The 18,969-nt window shown below is 51.7% G+C and overlaps 3 protein-coding genes across 5 annotated transcripts in view; all 3 read right to left on the bottom strand.

The window, feature by feature from the left end:
- Positions 1-346: 346 nt before the first annotated feature.
- lgals3b (lectin, galactoside binding soluble 3b) lies at positions 347-2,752 on the bottom strand. Of its 2 annotated transcripts, none has more exons than XM_088356292.1 (7): positions 2,637-2,752; positions 2,213-2,246; positions 1,908-2,007; positions 1,407-1,831; positions 1,231-1,319; positions 721-889; positions 347-554 (listed from the first exon to the last, which is right to left on the bottom strand). In XM_088356292.1, exons 2-7 carry the CDS (start codon positions 2,216-2,218, stop codon positions 405-407), a joined length of 939 nt encoding a protein of 312 aa, XP_088212418.1. In that variant the 5' UTR covers positions 2,219-2,246; positions 2,637-2,752; the 3' UTR covers positions 347-404. The 2 variants fall into 2 exon arrangements, with proteins under 2 accessions (XP_088212418.1, XP_088212417.1); XM_088356291.1 differs by having other exon boundaries at positions 2,213-2,292; positions 2,637-2,696.
- Positions 2,753-10,029: 7,277 nt separating this feature from the next.
- Positions 10,030-18,969, bottom strand: part of kiaa0586 (KIAA0586 ortholog) — a 12,618-nt gene continuing 3,678 nt past the window's right edge. The window contains exons 8-24 of one of the 2 annotated variants that reach the window (XM_088401468.1): positions 16,990-17,086; positions 16,408-16,565; positions 15,550-15,622; positions 15,187-15,321; positions 14,852-15,107; positions 14,510-14,781; positions 14,194-14,349; positions 13,902-14,089; positions 13,704-13,819; positions 13,268-13,624; positions 12,458-12,835; positions 12,357-12,391; positions 11,862-11,930; positions 11,732-11,807; positions 11,516-11,620; positions 11,398-11,431; positions 10,030-10,371 (exon numbers count right to left, since the gene is read on the bottom strand). In XM_088401468.1, the coding sequence (XP_088257594.1) occupies positions 11,526-11,620; positions 11,732-11,807; positions 11,862-11,930; positions 12,357-12,391; positions 12,458-12,835; positions 13,268-13,624; positions 13,704-13,819; positions 13,902-14,089; positions 14,194-14,349; positions 14,510-14,781; positions 14,852-15,107; positions 15,187-15,321; positions 15,550-15,622; positions 16,408-16,565; positions 16,990-17,086 (2,461 nt within the window). In that variant the 3' untranslated portion in view covers positions 10,030-10,371; positions 11,398-11,431; positions 11,516-11,525. The remainder of the gene's footprint in view (positions 10,372-11,397; positions 11,432-11,515; positions 11,621-11,731; positions 11,808-11,861; positions 11,931-12,356; positions 12,392-12,457; positions 12,836-13,267; positions 13,625-13,703; positions 13,820-13,901; positions 14,090-14,193; positions 14,350-14,509; positions 14,782-14,851; positions 15,108-15,186; positions 15,322-15,549; positions 15,623-16,407; positions 16,566-16,989; positions 17,087-18,969) is intronic. The other variant, XM_088401469.1, reaches the window with a different exon arrangement.
- The window catches only part of irf2bpl (interferon regulatory factor 2 binding protein-like), a 2,998-nt gene continuing 1,682 nt past the window's right edge, over positions 17,654-18,969 (bottom strand). The window contains exon 1 of the mRNA XM_088401470.1: positions 17,654-18,969. This exon is cut by the window's right edge and continues 1,682 nt beyond it. Coding sequence (XP_088257596.1) covers positions 18,382-18,969 — 588 coding nt within the window. The 3' untranslated portion in view covers positions 17,654-18,381.

Below are 18,969 nucleotides of genomic sequence, written 5' to 3'. Positions count from 1 at the left end.
ACAAAAAATGGATGGATGGATTTTAACTGTCTTTGTAAACTAATTAAGAACAGCGGCTTACATTTAGGAACGTAAAACTCGGCTCATTATTTAACAAATAATTTTATTGAACATAAAAAATGTAAAGAAAGGGATAAAGAACATGCACATATTTTTCTGGTGTATTTGCTTTTTTCTGAGTGAAGTACATTCTTTGTCTCCTCGTCTCCTTTTTTCTTTCTCTGCATTTTCTTCCTACTTTGTTTCATTTTTCCCTTTCCTCCTTCCCACCCCTTGTTTACTTCCCCTCTCCTTCCTTGCTTGTGCCCTTTCATGTTTTTATTTCAAACAAAAACTGAGAAATAAGCAGTGTCAAAGTTGACTTTAATTGTCAGACGCCTGCATTCAGAGGCCATCAAGTGAGGTCACTGGATGCTAACATGCGATAGCGACAAGTCGTTATAGATGTCCAAACTTCGGATCTGACTCGGGTTTCCACCGCGGAGTTTGAATTCCAACAAGTGGGAGCCTTGAACAGAGACCCTGAACATACTCGATGTGCACTCGATCTTCATCTGAAACACGCACGTGCGCACACAGACGCACGCACGCACACACACACACATCAAGACACGCACAGTCACACATACACCCCCAAAATATACACACAGCTTATTGTTAGTGTCGTTCTCATCGCCATCATCATCATCCTTCATCATCATCCTTCATCATCATCATCACCTCAAAGGGCTGGCCGGCTGCGAAGGGGAAGCGCAACAGGTTCCTCTCCTCGTTGCCCCACCTGCCACCAATTCTGCTGTTCCTGACGATCACCTTCCTGCCGCTCTCGTTGAAGCGGGGATTGAAGTGGAACATCAGATCCCTGTCGGTGGACAGGTCCACCGTCACCCTATCACACAGAGCGCACCTGCGTTAGTGCTTCGTGTCGTTTCATATTGTTTGTTATCTACGTCGTAATCCTTTTTGTCTTCATGATCATTATTTACACCCAAATTCTGCGATTACATTGCATCATCATCATCTTGGTCATTCTTTTTGTTATCATGACATCATATGTACGTATATGACAATACCGACTATCATCATCATCCTTATTCTCATCATCATCATCAGGTTGCGTCCTCAGCCCCTTCTGTTGATGAGCCAGGACCATCTTCGCTGATACAAATCCACACACGGACCACACAAGTGTTGCGGGCTTCTGGCTATCATCATTCTCATCATACTGACCTATCAGCATTGGAATTGATATTTCCTTTGATGTGAATAACGCTTCCACTTCTCAGTCCGTTGGGAAGCTTTTGGTTGTACGGGACCTTCTGTAATACCGACATCAATCACATTAGCGTTAGTATCACACAGCGACATCACTCTCATCATGTTCGCAGGACCGTTATTGGCCGTACCAGAGAACCCAAAGCTTCTATTCCGGGCGATGGCGCGGGCCAGTTCCCGGCCCCTGGTGAGGGGGTTGGCCACTGAGCTCCTCCTCCGCCAGGTACAGGCTGCTGTCCAGGCCACTGAGCTCCGCCTTGGCCGCCAGGTACAGGCTGCTGTCCAGGCCACTGAGATCCACCTTGGCCACCAGGTACAGGCTGCTGTCCAGGCCACTGAGGTCCGCCTTGGCTACCGGCTAAGGGCTGCTGTCCAGGCCATTGAGGTCCGCTTTGCCCACCGGCTGAGGGCAGCTGTCCAGGCCACTGAGGTCCACCTTGGCCACCAGCTGAGGGCTGCTGTCCAGGCCATTGAGGTCCGCTTTGGGCACCGGCTGAGGGCTGCTGTCCAGGCCACAAACTTGCACCTCCACCCCAGGTGGGGTTGGTGGACCCACCTGGTGACAGCATAAAAGTGTTATACAGACTCGTCATGAAAGTTGGACCGCTCCCTGAACCACCCCCAGAACATACCAGGCCACTGAGACTGGTTGGGCTGTTGGGGCCAAGCCTCGCTTCCTACTGATTGGCTGCCGGCCCCGGAGGAGGAGCTATCATCAAGAGCGTCAGCTAGCTGATAACAACAATAAAAATTCAACACAACGCACACCTTCAGCAGGTGTCCATGAATGCAGCACATTGCAAAGAGGGCGTGGTGCATCATCCAGAATGTTTTCCATGAACACAAGCACACACACACACGTGCGCGCACACGCACGCACACACACACACACGCACACACACATTCCTATAGACCAGGAAGAAACGATAACACTTACATTCATCTTCTGTGTTGAAGTAGACAAGTGGCAACTTGAAGCAGAATACAGACCGGTTTGAGTGACTCACAAAAATGTGTCTGTGTCACACACATAGTCAATTAATCTCTTTCGTGAGCACACATACAGACAGATTAGGTACACCACCTGAACCATAGGCCACTAAGTTTACAAGTGACAACACCTTGGATAAAAGATTACAAACGATCAGAGCAATGCAGTGGCGACATGTGACTGGATGGTGTCCCTAATGAAAAGCCCTGTGACAGAGCTCACCAAAAAAATATTGGAGCAAAAAAAAAAAGACGACTTTCTTCTTTCATCTATCTCCCACCAAGATCATACACTGGTCGTTCTAGTAACTCATCGATCAAGTTTATACTAATTTAAAGAAAATCAATAAAAGTGACAAGCTTCATCTTACCTGAGGTGCGCAGTCCCACAGACTTAGTGTGCGAACGCAAATGCGTGGGCCACCCTCACATTGTTTGCAAATTCAGGCCACACCCTCAGGAAAATTCTTGCCATGGTCTGTTGCCACGACAGCATAGAATTGACACGCCCGTGCAAACACACATGCACAATAGTGACAACACCATGCACACACAACACATATGTATGCAAAAAGTCAGACGAGGAACTTCTCTGTGTAAAGTCGATGATAACACCTCAATTGATAGATGGTTAGTCAAAGCCAAAAGGTAAGCAGAGCTGCAATCTTAGCACAGATTTGGGGTGTTTGTTGGCTAAAACAAAAAGGATTGATTGATGATGAGAACATCAACAAAATAGTTGTGTGGTTAAAAAAAAAAAAAAGGTGCTGATGTCACAATTTTGGTCAGTTGCATCCCAGGCACCCAAAAAGCTTCAACACACACATGTAACATTGGTGGCCACGTGCTAAGCTAATATGGTATAACATGTCAAATCATGAGATGGACTGAAATCAAAATGCAAAGAGGTACTTCAAGTACTTCCGATTGGGACTTAAGCATGTGCTCACGTGTTACGTCATCAATTATGCATGTATTTTTTTTGATTGATGATTAAAATGTCAACAAAAGACATTGCTGTAGTTAGCATTTACCTGGTTGCCGTGATAACAACTTATCAATCATGGAAAAAAACTGGGTTGGTGACCTTTGTGTTTTTCTTTTTTTTTTTGCTAATCTCCATTTTATTATGGGACCCGCCTGATGAGCTCATGAGATCGAAAGAAGCTGCTAGGGGACTATGTCAACCAAATGGCAATTAATTGGTTGCCATGGTAACGTGTCAATTGTCACATAGATAACTGACGAGCCAATGGTTTGAAGATCAACGTTCTGTTTTATTTGGTAGAATAAACACACCCAGTCTTAATTCTTTTTCTGGGGGCGGTGGAAAGATCTGGGTGGGCGGTGAGGACGAGGGGGCGGTAGGGGGGCGGTGAGGACGAAGGGGGCGGTAGGGGGCGACAGTCCGAAGTCAGAAGTTGAAGGGGGCGGTAGGGGGGCGGCAGTCCGAAGTTCGAACGTTTGTTTGACGACACATGTGCAGTAGGACGAGTCAGTCGACGGGGGGGGGGGGGGCTTGGCGGGAATTCAATCTCTTAGCTGACTTTATGTATTCTAAATTCTTATGGTCTGTCCAGACCAAAAAAGGCTGCTGTGCTCCCTCCAACCAATGTCTCCATTCTTCCAATGCCAGTTTTACTGCCAACAGTTCGCGATCTCCCACGTCGTAATTCTGTTCGGCGGGCGTCAGCCGTCGAGACAGGAACGCGCACGGATGGAGCTTGTTGTCGCTCTTGGCTCTCTGTGATAGAATGGCCCCTACTCCTCGATTGGAGGTGTCCACCTCCACCACAAACTGTCGTGACGGGTCGGGAAGCGTGAGGATGGGAGCGGTGCTGAAGCGGTTCTTCAGCTCCTGGAAGGCCGCCTCCGCCTCGGCCGACCAGCGGAAGGGAACCTTAGGAGACGTTAGCGCGTGCAAGGGAGCCGCCGTGGCACTGAAGCCCTTGATGAACCGCCGATAAAAATTGGCAAAGCCCAGGAATTGCTGCACCTTTCTGCGTGAGTCAGGGGTAGGCCATTCCGTTACCGCGCTAACTTTCGCCGGGTCCATCTCAACTTTGCCCGGGGCTACGATGAAACCGAGAAAAGATACGGTGTTCTTGTGGAATTCACTTTTCTCGGCCTTTACGTACAGTTGGTGTGCAAGGAGTCGTCGCAGCACCGTCTCGACTGTTTCAGATCCGGGGAATAAATCAAAATATCATCCAAATATACGTACACAAAACGGTCCAAACAGTCTCTCAAAACATCATTTATCATGGCCTGAAACACAGCGGGAGCATTGGTGAGGCCAAATGGCATGACTAGGTATTCAAAGTGTCCTCGATGGGTGTTGAACCCTGTCTTCCATTCGTCCCCTTCCCGGATGCGCACTAGATGGTATGCGTTGCGCAGATCTAACTTTGTGAACACCCGGGCTTGCTGTAATTGGTCGAACACGGTCGACATCAGTGGGAGCGGATACCGGTTCTTGATTGTGATCTGATTGAGGGGACTATAGTCAATACAGGGACGTAGGGTGCCGTCCTTCTTGCCCACGAAAAATAACCCCGCCCCCGCAGGCGACGATGATGGTCGAATCAGTCCTGCTTGCAGGGAGGAGTCTATATATTCGTTCAAGGCTTGCTTTTCAGGTCCCGAAAGAGAATAAAGCCTCCCCTTGGGGATGGTTGAACCCGGCAGGAGTTCAATGGCGCAATCATACGGACGGTGGGGAGGTAGGGAGGTAGCCTTGGCCTTGCTGAATACCTCGGCCCATTGGTGGTAACACGCAGGAACCCCGGTTAAGTCTGGGGTTTGCGCGTCTAGAGCAGGAGGCACAGCGCGCGGGTTAGACTTGATACAGGAATCATGACAGTTGGGCCCCCATCCCGTTATTTCCCCTGATCCCCAGTCTATAGCGGGGTTGTGGCGTTGAAGCCATGGATACCCGAGAATGAGAGGGTTCATTGGAGAGGTCACGACATGTAGCCGTATATTCTCATGGTGGGGCCCAATCGACAGCGAGACAGGTTCTGTTATGTGGGTTACCTCAAAAAGTGCCTGTCCATTGAGTGCCTTAGCTTTCACGGGAGTGTTCAGCAGGTCAGTCTTTACCCCCCATCGGCGAGCAAATGCCCAGTCTATCAAGCTTTCATCCGCTCCTGAGTCTATTAGCACTTCAAGTTCTATTTCTTTTCCCAGCTGTGTAATCCTGCCCTTGGGGAGCACTCGCCCCGGGGACAGAGCCGCAGAGAAGGCGCTTACCTTCAGGGTCCTCCTCACCGGACAAGAGAGGAGGAGGTGTCCGAGCTCACCGCAGTAGTAGCATCTTCCTTCCCGGCGTCGCCGTAACTTCTCCTCCTCTGTTAACTTAGCTCTGCCCAACTGCATCGGTTCTGGCTCCTGGCGCTGCCGATCCCCGTCCGGCCTGGAGTGGTTAGCGTCTAGGACGGAAGGATCGGCTACTGGGACGAAGGCGGGGGCGTTCCTGCTTCGGTCCTTCCTCCACTCTTGCAGCCGGTTGTCTGTGCGGATAGCCAGAGCGATGAGGGCGTCGAGGTCGGTGGGAAGATCTAGGGGGATTAGCTGATCCTGTATGGATCCAGAGAGGCCCCGGAGGAAGATGTCATACAGTGCCGTCGCGTTCCAACCGCACTCCGCGGCCAGCGTGCGGAAACGGATGGCGTAATCTCCGACGGTCTCTTGTCCCTGGACTATCTGACAGAGTTGGCGAGCCTTTTCTCGGTCAGCGGAGATTGGGTCGAACACCGTTCGCAGAGCCTCGATAAAAGCGGGGAGAGAGCGACAGGAGATGGAATCCCTGGCCCATTCCGCGGTGGCCCACGTGCGGGCCCTTCCCGTCAGGTATGATACCATGTAGGCCACCTTGGAGCGCTCGGTGGGGAAATCTGCTGGGGACCTCTCAAAGTGCATCTCGCATTCAGTAATAAAGGCTAAGGCCGGGTTCACCGGAGTAGCGCTCTGGAGGAGCCAGTCTGGCACCGCCGGTCATGGGAGCTATTGCAAGGGGAGTAACTGGGGAAGCAGCGGGTGTACTGGAGGTCGCTGCTGGTCCCGCGTTTAAGAGCGAGAGCACGTCCTGCATTTGCTGACCCAGCTTTGCTACTTGGGTGGCGACCGCTCTTCTGAAGTCTTCTTGACTCTTAGCGAGTCCTCGGATTTCTTCACCCAAGTCGCCCACTTGCCTCTGGTGCTGGGCGAGCTGTGAGGCATGGGAGCGCACTGCGGCGCACAGGTGCTCCGACTCTGCCGAGTCCATGTCTGGCCAGTGTGTACTGTCAGGCTGGGAACAAGGCGGAGGACTCGGATGCAGAGTCGTTTCTTTCTCAGATTTATTCCAGCACACACACTGATCAAAAGTACAACTCAAAACGCCTCTTGCGAGGGAAAACACGTGGCAAAAAGTTCAAACAAAAGCGTCGCACTGGGGCGAGACAAAAAGGCTATGGGGATCAAGGCACTAACAAAAAGCGTCGCTCGGTGGCGAGACAAAAAGGCTATGGGGATCAAGGCACTAACAAAAAGCGTCGCGCTGTGGCGAGACAAAAAGGAGGAATCTTACTGAGAGCTTGGACGTCAAAGAATCGCTGGTGGTCGGGACGAGGCAAGACACACTGGCACAAGACAAGGGGAAGACATGGACTAAATACACACAAAAGGGCGGGGACACAGGTGCTGACAATTAGTGTCAACTACACAGGTGCACACAATCGGGATCAGGGAAGACAAGACAACTAAACACCGAGGAAGGAAACACGAACTGAAACGGAAGGGATGACAAAATAAAACAGGAAGTAAAGTTACGACACCGACGAGACAGAAAACCGGAAAAATAAACGCGACCGCATGACACGGACGACAATTTGTACACAACATGTGCGGTAGGACGAGTCAGTCGACGGGGGGCGCTAGGAATTCACTGGGGAGCCAAGGGGGCGCTAGTCTGAAAAAGTTTGGGAACCACTGTTTTACGCTAACCGTGCTAAGCTATACTAACCGGAAAAAGCTGTGACTATTTTTGATTTGAATTTCGTTCCGGTGCATTACAGACACCAATAAGCATCAACAGACGCATTCAACAATCGTGGGTAGGCACCCAGCGGACTCGCTAACATGTCACACCGTTTGTCAAAAAAATGCAAACATTGGATACTGTGGTGAATTCTCTTTGGTGGTCAGCTGGTCTTCAAAAGCAAGCGGTGTAAAGGTGGCTGGCTCGGGGAAGGAAAACTCCCAATGTCAGAATTGAAGTGTCTCTCTCCAGCCAAAAGTCTCAAGTCCCCCCAAGTCTTCCCGCCCTCAAATCTTATACCCCCCGCCCCCACGTCTATATGTACTGGTGCCAGGAAGTCTGCCTTCCTGGACCAGGCCCCATAAAATCCCACACGAGCGTGACCTGGTCACACTTAGGCTTAGAAGTGAAATATCCATTGCATGATACCAGAATAAAAATATACTACAATACGTTCACCTTTTTAGGCTCAACAACTTCACAAGCAATTGTCAGGCTAATCCAATTGGCTAGGTCTCACCCCGCCCTTAAGAAGCATCTCCACCCGACACCTGGCTTCAGGCTTTACACGGTGGTCATGAGTCGGAGTGAACCTGAGTGGAAGCGGAGGATCTTCTTCAGGTGGCGAGAGGCTTTAATCTTGACAAAGGTCTGCCCCGCCACCTTGTGCTGGCTCCGGCTCCTTCAGTCCTGGCCTTCTCCTCGCTGGGTCTTGGGCTGTTGGACGAGCAGTTGGCATAATATTCCGAGCCACTTCCTGTGAGGTGCTTGCCAGGGCGGGCGCTCTTACTCCAACTGCCGGGGGCCGCTCGTGACAAGCAGCAGTTGCCCCGCTTAGTCTTGGTGATGCGGTGGTGGTTTCCACAGCGATGGACATCTGGGGTGGTCTCTTGCATTGTCAGGGGGCCGGCGCCCGTGTCTTCCAGCCCCCGCCGTGGGACTTCACTCTGCCCCTGTAGGAGTGGCGACTCCTTACTGTGTTGTGCTTGCGATGACTCTGCTGTCGCTGCCCTGCTTTGTCCGGGTTTGGTAATCGGGACCTTGCGAGGGCGACTAGCACCAGATTTGGCTCATGGCTGCCGTCCGTTTTTGTGTTTGGTCTTGGGAATTTGTCCCTGCCCCGTCGCATTCCGATTACCTCAGAGTGGGACACGCTCTGTGTTACGGGCAAAGGCTGGCGCCGGGGAGCGTTACAGCGGCTGCCCGCGTTGGTCTTGGGACAGCCGGCACGAGTGACGGGGGCTCAACGCCGAAGCAAACGGTAGATGTAGTTGTCCAGACGTCTTTGAGAGGGGCTGTGGGCGGGCCGAGGGCAGCTCTGCCGTACAATAGAAGGAGAGCCGATGGGTGCGGACGATTCCTTGCTTTTGGTCACCATCTGTAGGGAGGCGGCCGGATGCAGGGGCCGAACCACCTCGCTCACTTTCGGGACCAAAACGTTACTGCGGTACTTAGAAGGGACGGGGCCGGAGTCGCAGGAAGAACCAGGAAGTGAAGCATCACATGTGGAGCACCCACCGCTCTCATCTGGAAAGATGCAACATTAGAGAATGATACTGTGAGCAAATTTAAATGTACAGGTTACTTCCGAGCAGCACAACACAATTGACAACCTCTAACCTGAACTGAAAAGCACAACAAAACTTGTTGTTGGGTCTGCGCACCACAAAACGCATCAGAAGAGAGGACGGAGTCAGGGTCAGAAAAGCATACCGTTGTTGGGGCGGAATGTATCCGGGTCGGTCATCCGACAGAAACACGCGGTGAAGATGAAGTCGGACAAGTTGGACACGGACGCCGCATCGCTCAACTCATAGAAACCTGACGTGCACAAGTCGTCAGCTTAGCAACACGACACGCCCTTTTCATACATGTGCTGCTCCGACCTGAACTGGCCCGGCTGTCCACTTCCTGCTGGTCATGTGATGTTTCCATTTGGTCACGTGATGCCTCGCTATCTAATCGCAGCTCGCTGATCTGACGGCTCAACTCGTGAAGCTGACTCACCAGCCCAGCATCCCTCCTCTGACACACACATACCCATACACTTGCAGAGAAGCGCTCCCTCTCCCGGGGTGGAAAACATTTGTGCTATCCATCCTTGATCCAACCGCATGTGTGCAACACAAACAAAGGTCTACTTCCACCAGTGGGACGTGTCTAAACGCTGACGTGGAATAATAATGAAAACACACACAAAAAGCTTTTAACTGCATCCATCCTGTGCACTCATTTTCTAGTGAGGTACACCCTGACCTGGTCGCCAATGTCAGGGCAAACAATGGAATGGTGCTTGGGCTCATATATAGACAATCACCAGACGGGTCATCCAATTCCACCACGCACACGCCCTCGGGGCATGCACATTCGAGCCGGTGATGCGTTGAGGCGGGTGCTGACGTCACATACCAGCTCGTTCCCAAGGAGCTGGCTGCTCTCCTCCGTAAATTTCTCGTCGCCCCTCCGCAGCTCCCCGCGCACCACGAGCTCCTGCTCCAGCTCCGCCAGGCAAGACTCGGCAACCAGCAGACGCTCCCTCGCGTTGTGCATAACGTAAAAGGCGCTGCCGGCGACGCTACGTGCTAGCGAACACAGCGTGCGTCCAGACTGACCTGCAGCGAGTCCGGCAGACCGCGCACCCGCACGTCGCGTCCTCTTTGTGGACAAGGGCGCGCATTTCTTGTTCGACCTTTCGCAGTAAAGTATCCCCACGCCAGCCGTCATAAATTCGAAGACGCACCCGCTCAAATGACAAAAGCTTTATTGCTTTTGAAAAGAAACGGTGGGAATGAAAAATGGAAAATTAACAATGTCAATAAATAATTCCACAATTAAAAATCCACATTTTGATTGATTGTGGAAGAAAACTACTTCTTAAAGCGCAGATCCTTCCCTGACTGTCCCGAAGAGGATGGTTGTTGGGCCCTAAAACCTGCCATTCTCATTTAGAAGAAATCACTAGCGTCGACTGAAGAGTGTGTCATCTTCTCGGGGGGCGCCGGGGTCCAGGTGCTGACTTGCACAAAAGATGTCATCGTTGCGATGTCACCATGGTAATGCAGCGCAGCACAGCATCTTGTTGCCATCTTGTCGTCATGACGAACACGCAAGTTCCAATTATTTGGAGAGTGGAGACGGAGATGTGCATGATTAACAGCTGTCACCGGTCACATGACCGAGCAAAGACAAAAGCTTTCCACTGATGTCTGAGGGACAAGTTAGCAGGTGTTGTGCCGAAAAATGCACATCTGCCGGAAAATGCACCCTCTGACGGGAGCGCGCTTACGTCACTTGTTTCGCTTCTTCCACTAAACAGCGTTTCGTTAATAAACTCAGACCAGTTATATATAATCATTCTAAAAATGGAAAACTTGTTTGTGTGCTATCCAAAAGTAGCATTATGGTGGAGGTGCATTTTCCATCCATCCAATTGTAAGAAAAACTGATTATTTCTTCTTGTTATATACTTTCAACGGGCCGAGAGAACAGCTGAGTTTGCTATTACTTTTTTTTAACTTTATTTAACAGTTGCATAGCACACAAACAAGTTTTCCATTTCAGGAATGATTATACATAACATGTCTGGGTTTATTAACGGAACAGTATTTGGTGGAAGAAGCAAAATGAGTTACTTAAGCGCGTTCCCGTCAGGGGGTGCATTTTCCAGCGGTGGTACATTGTTCGGCACAACACCTGCATCACGTGCAAAAATAGGCCTTGCACACACACCACACACACGCACGCATGCACACACACACGCACACACACACACACTGGGTACCATCTCTCCCAGAAAACATGGACATCTGACTTCTTTAGCAGTCAATGACACCAAAAGAGCTCAGCAAATGGCTCATTTTTACTCTGCATTGAGTTTTAAACTTTGACCAACAGGAGGCAGCATAAGCCACTAAGTCGTAAGCACACACACTTGACGTGAATATGATCATCTCCGTCGAAGTGCTGACATTGCAAGAGTGACGTGAGGGAGGTGAGGCAGAAGACGCATGTGCACAAGCTATGAATGAAGTGCGCACCGCCGGCATTCTGCCCCACCCAGTGGTCGTGTGCCGAGTTGACAGAGCTTGTTGCCTTGGCAGCGTGTTTCTTACCTGATGGTGGGCTCCATCTTCTGAGCGGGATCACCTGTCAAAACACAAGTGGACTTAACACTGCACTGTTTTCTGTCCGGTCTGGGTGCGAATGTCCGGCTCAGAGTGTGCGTGATACCTGAGCGGGTTCACTCTGGAGGTCGGAGGTCAGAGGTCAGCGTCCGACTGGCCACCGGAGTCGGGTCGACATAGTTGCTCTCATTAGTTGCTTCCAACATGGCGTCTGATCAACGATTACATCACCGTTACGTCAATGCTGTGATCCTTAAGTGTCATTGTGATGATGTCACTTCCATGACGTCATATATAATGTTGCTGCGAGTCTTTGTCACACCTCCAGAGTGATTCACTTTGCCATCTAGTTCAGGTGTGATCGAGTGCGTCACCTCCCCCGAGCTTAGGTCCTCCTCCTGCCCCGAAAAAGACGGCAAGTCAGAGGTCGTGTTTGTGTGTGTATGTTTTACCAGTGATCTCTCTCCATGGAGTGTGTGAATGTGGACTTTGACCTGCCCTTCACTAGGGATGTCAAGGTCCTGGAAAGGGAACAGCAAGTGAATGGAGACCGAGGCTGTGTACGACTGTCCCCTTCATCGCCGGAGCCGTCACTGGCTCGGTATTCTTGTTCAATTAAAGAAAATTAATGAATTCGATGGATCATTTGGAGCAGCCTACCTTTATGCACCCCCCAAAATAGGCTAACCCTTTATTGGTGGTAAAAGGACTGCACTTGGAAAGCGCTTTTCAAAGCCTCACATTGAGCCATTCACACAGCAACGGGAGACCGCTGACATACGAGGGGCAAATGAGGGTTTGTCATCTTGCCAAAGGAAGCATCCACGTGGTCAATTAAAGCAGACAGGAAGTGATGAAGAAGCCAAACAGGAAGTTATCAAAGGAGCTGACAGGAAATAAAAACAGAAAAACAAAAAGAGGCAGATGAATATTTTGGGAGTACTCACGACGTCTTGAAGAGAACTCGAGGAACTGTCCTCCTCTGCAAAATAAAATATTTTGTTTGGGTGGCGGCACAAAGTGAAGCTGGCTCAGTCACTGCGGGTACCTGTCGTGGTACTATCCAGGCGGTGGAAGCTAATGAGCAGCTCTCCTTCCGAGAGCAGCTTGAGGCCCGAACCACTTCCCGTCACTGTGCAGCTGTCTGTGTCACTGGCAGCACTGGCGGTGGTGTCGTCAGAAGGATCGAGGGGCGGATCTGGATCGGCCGGGGGAGGGGCTACGGGACAGGTGATGCGTGCTGGAGCCGAGGGAAGGGTCTCTTCTTCTTCTTGGTTTTCTTGCTCTTGCAGTGATTGCAAGCACACGTCTGGGTGCTCCTCCTCCTCGTCCGACAGCGGGTTAGCCGCCCCCGAGGACGGCACGTTCAGGCCTTGATGGACAGCAAGCAGCATTTCGGGGCTGGGGATGGGTGTGGCGACGGGCTCTGAAGGCACAAACCAAACACTGGTAGAGAGAACCATAAATAATTTGGTTCGGAGACCGCCTTCCCGACTACCGAATCACTACATGGTGGCGCCTTGAGATGCGAGCCACCGAGCCAACGTTTGAGTTTTGTGAGCCGTGACCAATATTGCCAAGGCAACGTTAATTGAAGCTAAAATGAGGCAAGATCTGTTGATTCAATTGTTATCACCTTATCCAGTGCAATCATAGACATTTCCATTCATTTCAAAGATGTTTGGACATACAAGTACATCAGGGAACGAATTCAACTCATATCTCAAGGCACCAATGTAAAGTGTTCCAACCTCCATCAGTCTTTTTCCCAAACACAGTATCTGTCCTTGTACATAAGTTTTGCAAACAGTATTATGAAGGTTAGCCCTGATCGCTAATGCTGCTAATGCTGTATAACCTGGAGGGGCTGCGATGACTGGCGGCGGGGAACGGTCAATTGGTTCAGATGCAGGGGGCGTGGAGAGCAGGAGTTGCTCCCGGACTGATGGAACAGGACTTGCCAGAGGCGTTGGTAGAGGTGTCACAACCACCGGAACCTCAGGAACACTTTTTTTCTGAAAGGAAGAAACGAGCCCCGCACCAGGATTTTGTCTTGGCTTTTGGGCGGGTCCTGGAACTGGAGCCTCCCTGGGCGCCAGCACCTGCTCGACCAACTCAGCCAAAACCTCGTGAACCAGTTCTTTGACCAAAGGAGAATCCACCGGAATGCCGGCGTCCACGAAGAACTGCAGACCTCCCCCACCGGCTGCCTCCACTGCGCCAGGCGAGTACAACCGACCTTCAACATCCGCCTGGTGTGGAAAGGTCACATTGCGCCAGGCGTCTCCACTCACCAATGTCCGAGGTGACACTCGGCTGTGCCGCTTCAGACCGGTCGTTGTGGTCACGGGCAGGGAAAGGAGGCGGGTACTGCTCAGAGAGGATTCTTGCCATCAGCTGCTGCTCCAACCTGAATACGAGGCAAGAGTCAATCTTGAGAGCGAGCGCTCGCATGAGAGCAGAGCACTCGGCAGCACACGGGAGCATCTCACCAGAGGACCATTTGGTTGAGCATGCCGTCCTCCAGGCTAGCTCCGCATCTGCGATGGTGGGGAGGGATGGTGCTGCAACTCTCGGGAGGAAAGACCGGACCCTGGTATGCGACTGGAAGAGGAGACGAACTGCTGTCCAAATGGAGCACTTCCTCGCCCACCGGACACTCCTCCATCACGACAGCCTCCTGCCCCCGGAAGGACAATGTCACATCGCACGCTCGATGTGACGTCGAATGCCAGAAGAGCGCTTTGATGCCAGAGGACGGTTCATGTTAGACGTCGTCATTACCACATCAGCGGCGGATAGGAATTCCAATCCGGGGAATCGGGCATCTACATCTGAGTCTTCCTCCCTCATTTTCCTCACCGTTTCCACAGTGACTGACGGAGCGGGGTGAGCTTCAACCTCCACCGACTCCACTCGCTCTTGATACAAGGGTGAGTCCTGTTTTACCAAGCGACAAGACAGGAAGTCTGCCATTTACATGTTAACAGCCGTTCTCGGCTCATTTCCAAGGCTCCTTCAGTGATGAAAGAGGTTTTGGCCAGTGGCTGCCAAATGGGAACGCCCTTAAGCTCACCCGTCGTTTCAAGTGCATACTCACATCAGGCCCTCTAACTGGCGCACTTCCCAATTGCACGACAAGCTCCTTGCATTCCTCCAGGGGCCCAGAACTTAGTCGGGAGGGGGGATCCAGGACGGGTGGGTCTGGTGTGGCGTGGTGTTCCAGGGCGGGTGGGTCTGGTGTGGCGTGCAACAGGGCAGGGGAGTCTGGTGCGGGGCGGGCCGGGCTGGGGAGCTCCAGTGCAGCGTGTTCCACAGGAAGTGATGTCACGGTCTTGTGACACCTGGGGGAGGGGCCTATCCTTGGATGCGCTTCAAGTGCAACGAGCTAATGTTGAAACGTTTGTAGGTAAAATTTCCTATTGGAAAATGTGCTACTGACCTAGTGGGATGGCCAAAGAAGCAGAAGGAGCCTTGGCGGGTGCCGCAGAGGTCAGGCGGGTGGACTGTCGAGTCTGGGGCCACCAACATGTCTGCCCTTTCACGCCGTCCACCGCCGGCAGGCATGGCTTCCTCTGTGCGGGTGCCCCCATTGAGTTCAAGTGAAGCGACGGGCTCCTCTGGAGGCCTGGCGTCGGGACTGCGCGGGGCGCTCTCCCGTACAGGTGCGTCAGGTACAACTCGTCTGACGGCGGTGCCTGTGGCAACGAGCGCGGAGGTGAGTGCTCACAGGGGTGGCCAGATCCGACCCGACACCACGAGGAGGGGGTGAGCTACCCGTCTGGGTGCAGCCTGCTGGCATCGGAGTCCCCTCCCCGTCGCTGTCCTCTTACTTCCCGTTCCTCTGAGCGCGTTTATTGGCCGTCCCGGCAATGGCACCACGCTTCTGCTATTGGGCGCCTCCTCTTGCATCTGCATAGGGCAGAAAAGTTTTGTTAATTTTTATCAGTTTAATAATCAATGAATAGGGTCACTATTTTGTCGATGGATAGGAAAAAAGCGTTCAATTTCCTTTAGGAATTATTCCTTCATTAATTGTGGTGAGCTGAAAAAAGCCAAATGTGATGATTTGACAAAAAGTCCTAGAGTCACCTGAAAGTAGGAGGTGCTTGCACTGGTCACATGACCAGCGGGGCTCACCTGTATGTCTTTGCCGATCAGGTGTATCCATGCGTCCACCGTCTTCTTGATGCGAGCCTGCTCGCTGGATTCACTGGCAAGGTCACGTGACAAAACATTAAGGCACATCAGGCTCAGGCGAGCCACCCGGAGTGTCATCCATTCATTTTCTATACCGCTTGCCCCCACGGGGGTCGCGGGCGTGCTGGAGCCTATCCCAGCAGTAATCGGGCAGTAGGCAGGGGAGACCCTGAACTGCTTGCCAGCCAATCGCAGGGCACACAGAGATGAACAACCATCCACACTCACACCTAGGGGCAATTTGGAGTGCTCAATTGGCCTACCAAGCATGTTTTTGGGATGTGGGAGGAAACTGGAATGCCTGGAGAAAACCCACGCAAGCACAGGGTGAACATGCAAACTCCACACAGGGAGGGCCGGAGGTGGAATCAAACCCACACCCTCCGAACTGTTAGGTGGATGTGCAAACCAGTGCTCCACCCAGCTGCCTGGCCGCCAAAATAAAAAGGAAAAAATAATAATAATAATAATAAGATGGGTGCAGGAGAAAACCCACGCGGGCCCAGGGAGAACATGCAAACTCCATATAGGGAGGGCCGGAGGTGGAATCAAACACTCCTAACAATGAGGCGGACGTGCTAATCAGTACACCACCGTGCTGCCCCCGGAGTGTCGTGTGAATCATAAATTCTGCCGTTGGTCCAACTGACACCAATCCGTGAGGCATCATTGTGACATTGTTTGTTGATTTTTTACTTCAAGAATCTTCAAAGGGGGTCGCTAAAATTTGATTGGGCCTCATTTTTGGCCAATTCCCTGGAAGGACAAAACAATTTTATGTTGCTCAGGCTGTTCTACCTGTTAGCTACAAGAGCCTTTAGCTGGCAGTGCAGAACCTCTCCGCCGCGCTCTCTCGCCACAGACTCCAGGTTCTCGTCCAGAACTTTCTTCCGCCACCGAAGCTGCCGGAGAAGCTGGCGAGCCTCCTCAAACATGGACGCCATAACGGGTTCACTCTGCGTTCAGCACTTGACAAACTCAGTCACGTGGCGTACTGTCCGCGTGGTGCTCACGAGAAGCACGCGCAAACATTTGGAAAAATACTCGCAATGTGCTAAAAACTGGCCGCTGAAGTGCTGCTTCCACCGCGGAAATTACAGCCAAATCTTGATGGCTGCGCTCAACAACGTTAGCGTCACAGCGACCAAAACAAACTTGCTTTTTTTTCATTCGGAAAAAAAGAGCTTCAAAATTAGTAGTAGGTCTCCGAAAGTGGGTCATGATTCGTGAAAAGATCTTCAACGACATTTGAAATCACCAAATCGGTTGAACCCCTTCCGTTGTCATGGTCATTAAAAACAAAAGCACGCCGCCATCTTTGATCAAGACACCCAGCGACGCCTGGAAATAATCGCATCACGTCCCCTGCTGCATACTCACCTCCACCCGCACTGACCCCGCCGCCTCATTGGCCAGTGCTGCCGGACTGTTGTTGGAATGGGTTGCCACGGAAACAACTTTAACACCGCGCTCCTCCCTGCGGGGAAAGACCAGGGCGGACAGCAATGTCAATAAACAACATTCACCAAATTTTACTTCCTTCCATTAAACGAAAATCTACCAAGTTCGCATTTGGACGTGAAATATTATGTGATGCCGAGAGCATCGTCGAACATGTGCGCGTCAGGGGTGAGGGTGTGGATGAATCGGCTGCCGCAAGAAGCAGAAAGGCTGTGTTGCTAAGCGACACATCTGCTGCGGTCTCCTGTGGCAACGACAGCAGAGGATGCTGATGGAGGAGAAGAGGCACAAACAAGAAGAGAATACCCCCCCCCCCCCCCCAGCTGTCAATCACAGCACAGAAAAAACGACTGATGAAAGTGGACTTTATTGACACAGCGCCGAGGCACATTCACAACATGTCACCACGGGAACACAGTCAGACGCCAACACGTAGAAAATGCGCAAAAAGGCTGCTAGAAAGCTCAACTGAGGAGTCCCATCGGTCGAAGGAGACTACAAAAATAAGTTGGTTTGCGAGCCGCCGTCCTCGTCACCTCGGTCAAACAAAAACCCAAAACGTCTTCCACGTTCACCTGTGAAGAAACACTTTTCTGATTTGTTTCCGTCATGTACAGGCAACCCACAGGAATTTATTAAGCCGTAATGCCCAAACGCTACAAGGTGCCACCAAAACCCAAACGTAGCGGGAAATATATTGAAGTGCTACATCTTAACTGCTCCAAGAAATTTGTATGACCAGGAAGGTGCCAAGTTTAGCCTGGGTTCTTAAGAGGAGTCACAACTGGCATGAGTAGAGTTTTGCTCCGCTAAACTCATTGACTGCCGCCAACATTTTTATTGGCCAACTTGAATCGCAGCGTTTACTGCCACCGACGAGCACGTTCATCAAGTACGTTTTCAACCTTCGCACCATTTATCCGGGAATTTCAGCTTCGGCATAACTGTCATAACAAAGACGTGCCCGTAGGTGGCGCCGCGGCATCGTGTCAAATTTGAGATCGGGAGAGAAAAATTAAGCCGTGACTCTAGGCCAATTTTGTCAATAACAAGGGAGAGAAACGTTAACGCCATGGAAGTCGTAGTAAATTTAGGACCCTGTCGCAATTTAACTTTTGCCACATCATTTGAAGAAATCGTCCCATATTAACTGGTTTTACACTCATATCAAAGCCTTATCAATTGAAGAAAACGTAATGCTTTGGCGCCATCTTGTTGCCTCTATAGGCAATTTTTTTGCTGCCGTGTTTGGAAGCAGGACTAGGTTCTTTTCTCGGTGGATAGCAAGAAGTTGGATCGAAGGCCGCGTCCTCAAGGGTCTCTCTCCTTCTTGACTTGGACGTCGCCTGCCAAGATGGTGGCGATCTCGCCCTGCATGAAGGCCCAGGGGACGCTGGAACCCACCAGAGGGCACTTGTCCCCACTGGGACAGTAGACCTCGGCGGCAGCGCCCTGGGCCTTGATGCTGTCTCGGGAGCACGGGAAGCAGAACTTGTGGTGGGCGGCGGATGGACACTGGACAAAATGAGTGTCCTCCAGGCGCTCGTGACACAGTGTGCAGCACAGAGGTCCGTTGGCGGCCACCGTCGCTGGCTCTTCTCCGTTGCGAGAAGAGAGGCCCCTATGGCCGCCTGCGGGGGAAGGGGACCCGCTGCTAGAGTGGACCGACGTGTCGGCTGTGGACACTAGAGCACCCACTGGGGACTCGGAGGATTCTCGCGGGGTGGAGTGGCCAGTGGGGGCACCCAATGGGTTCCCGCCGTAGGGAAGTTTGAGGGCTTCAGCTTGGTTGGCGATCCACTGCCTGTGGTGCTCCTCCATCGGCTTCGGGGCACTCTCGGCCAAATCCTGTTCCGGAGAGGACTTCCTCTTCCTGGAGCCGCCTCTGGACCCGCTCGG

The sequence above is a fragment of the Syngnathus floridae genome, chromosome 16, assembly GCF_059516105.1.
Source record: "Syngnathus floridae isolate MCC-2025c chromosome 16, RoL_Sflo_1.0, whole genome shotgun sequence".
NCBI lineage: Eukaryota > Metazoa > Chordata > Actinopteri > Syngnathiformes > Syngnathidae > Syngnathus > Syngnathus floridae.
This window is presented reverse-complemented; position numbering and strand designations above follow the sequence as displayed.

What these genes read in the sequence shown, in the direction of transcription:
- lgals3b (XM_088356292.1), bottom strand. An exon ending in CAACCAGTCTCAGTGGCCTG is followed by an intron (nt 1,832 to 1,907) that starts GTATGTTCTGGG and finishes TGCTGTCACCAG; the next exon opens with GTGGGTCCACCAACCCCACC. An exon ending in CAGCCGGCCAGCCCTTTGAG is followed by an intron (nt 555 to 720) that starts GTGATGATGATG and finishes TGCGTGTTTCAG; the next exon opens with ATGAAGATCGAGTGCACATC.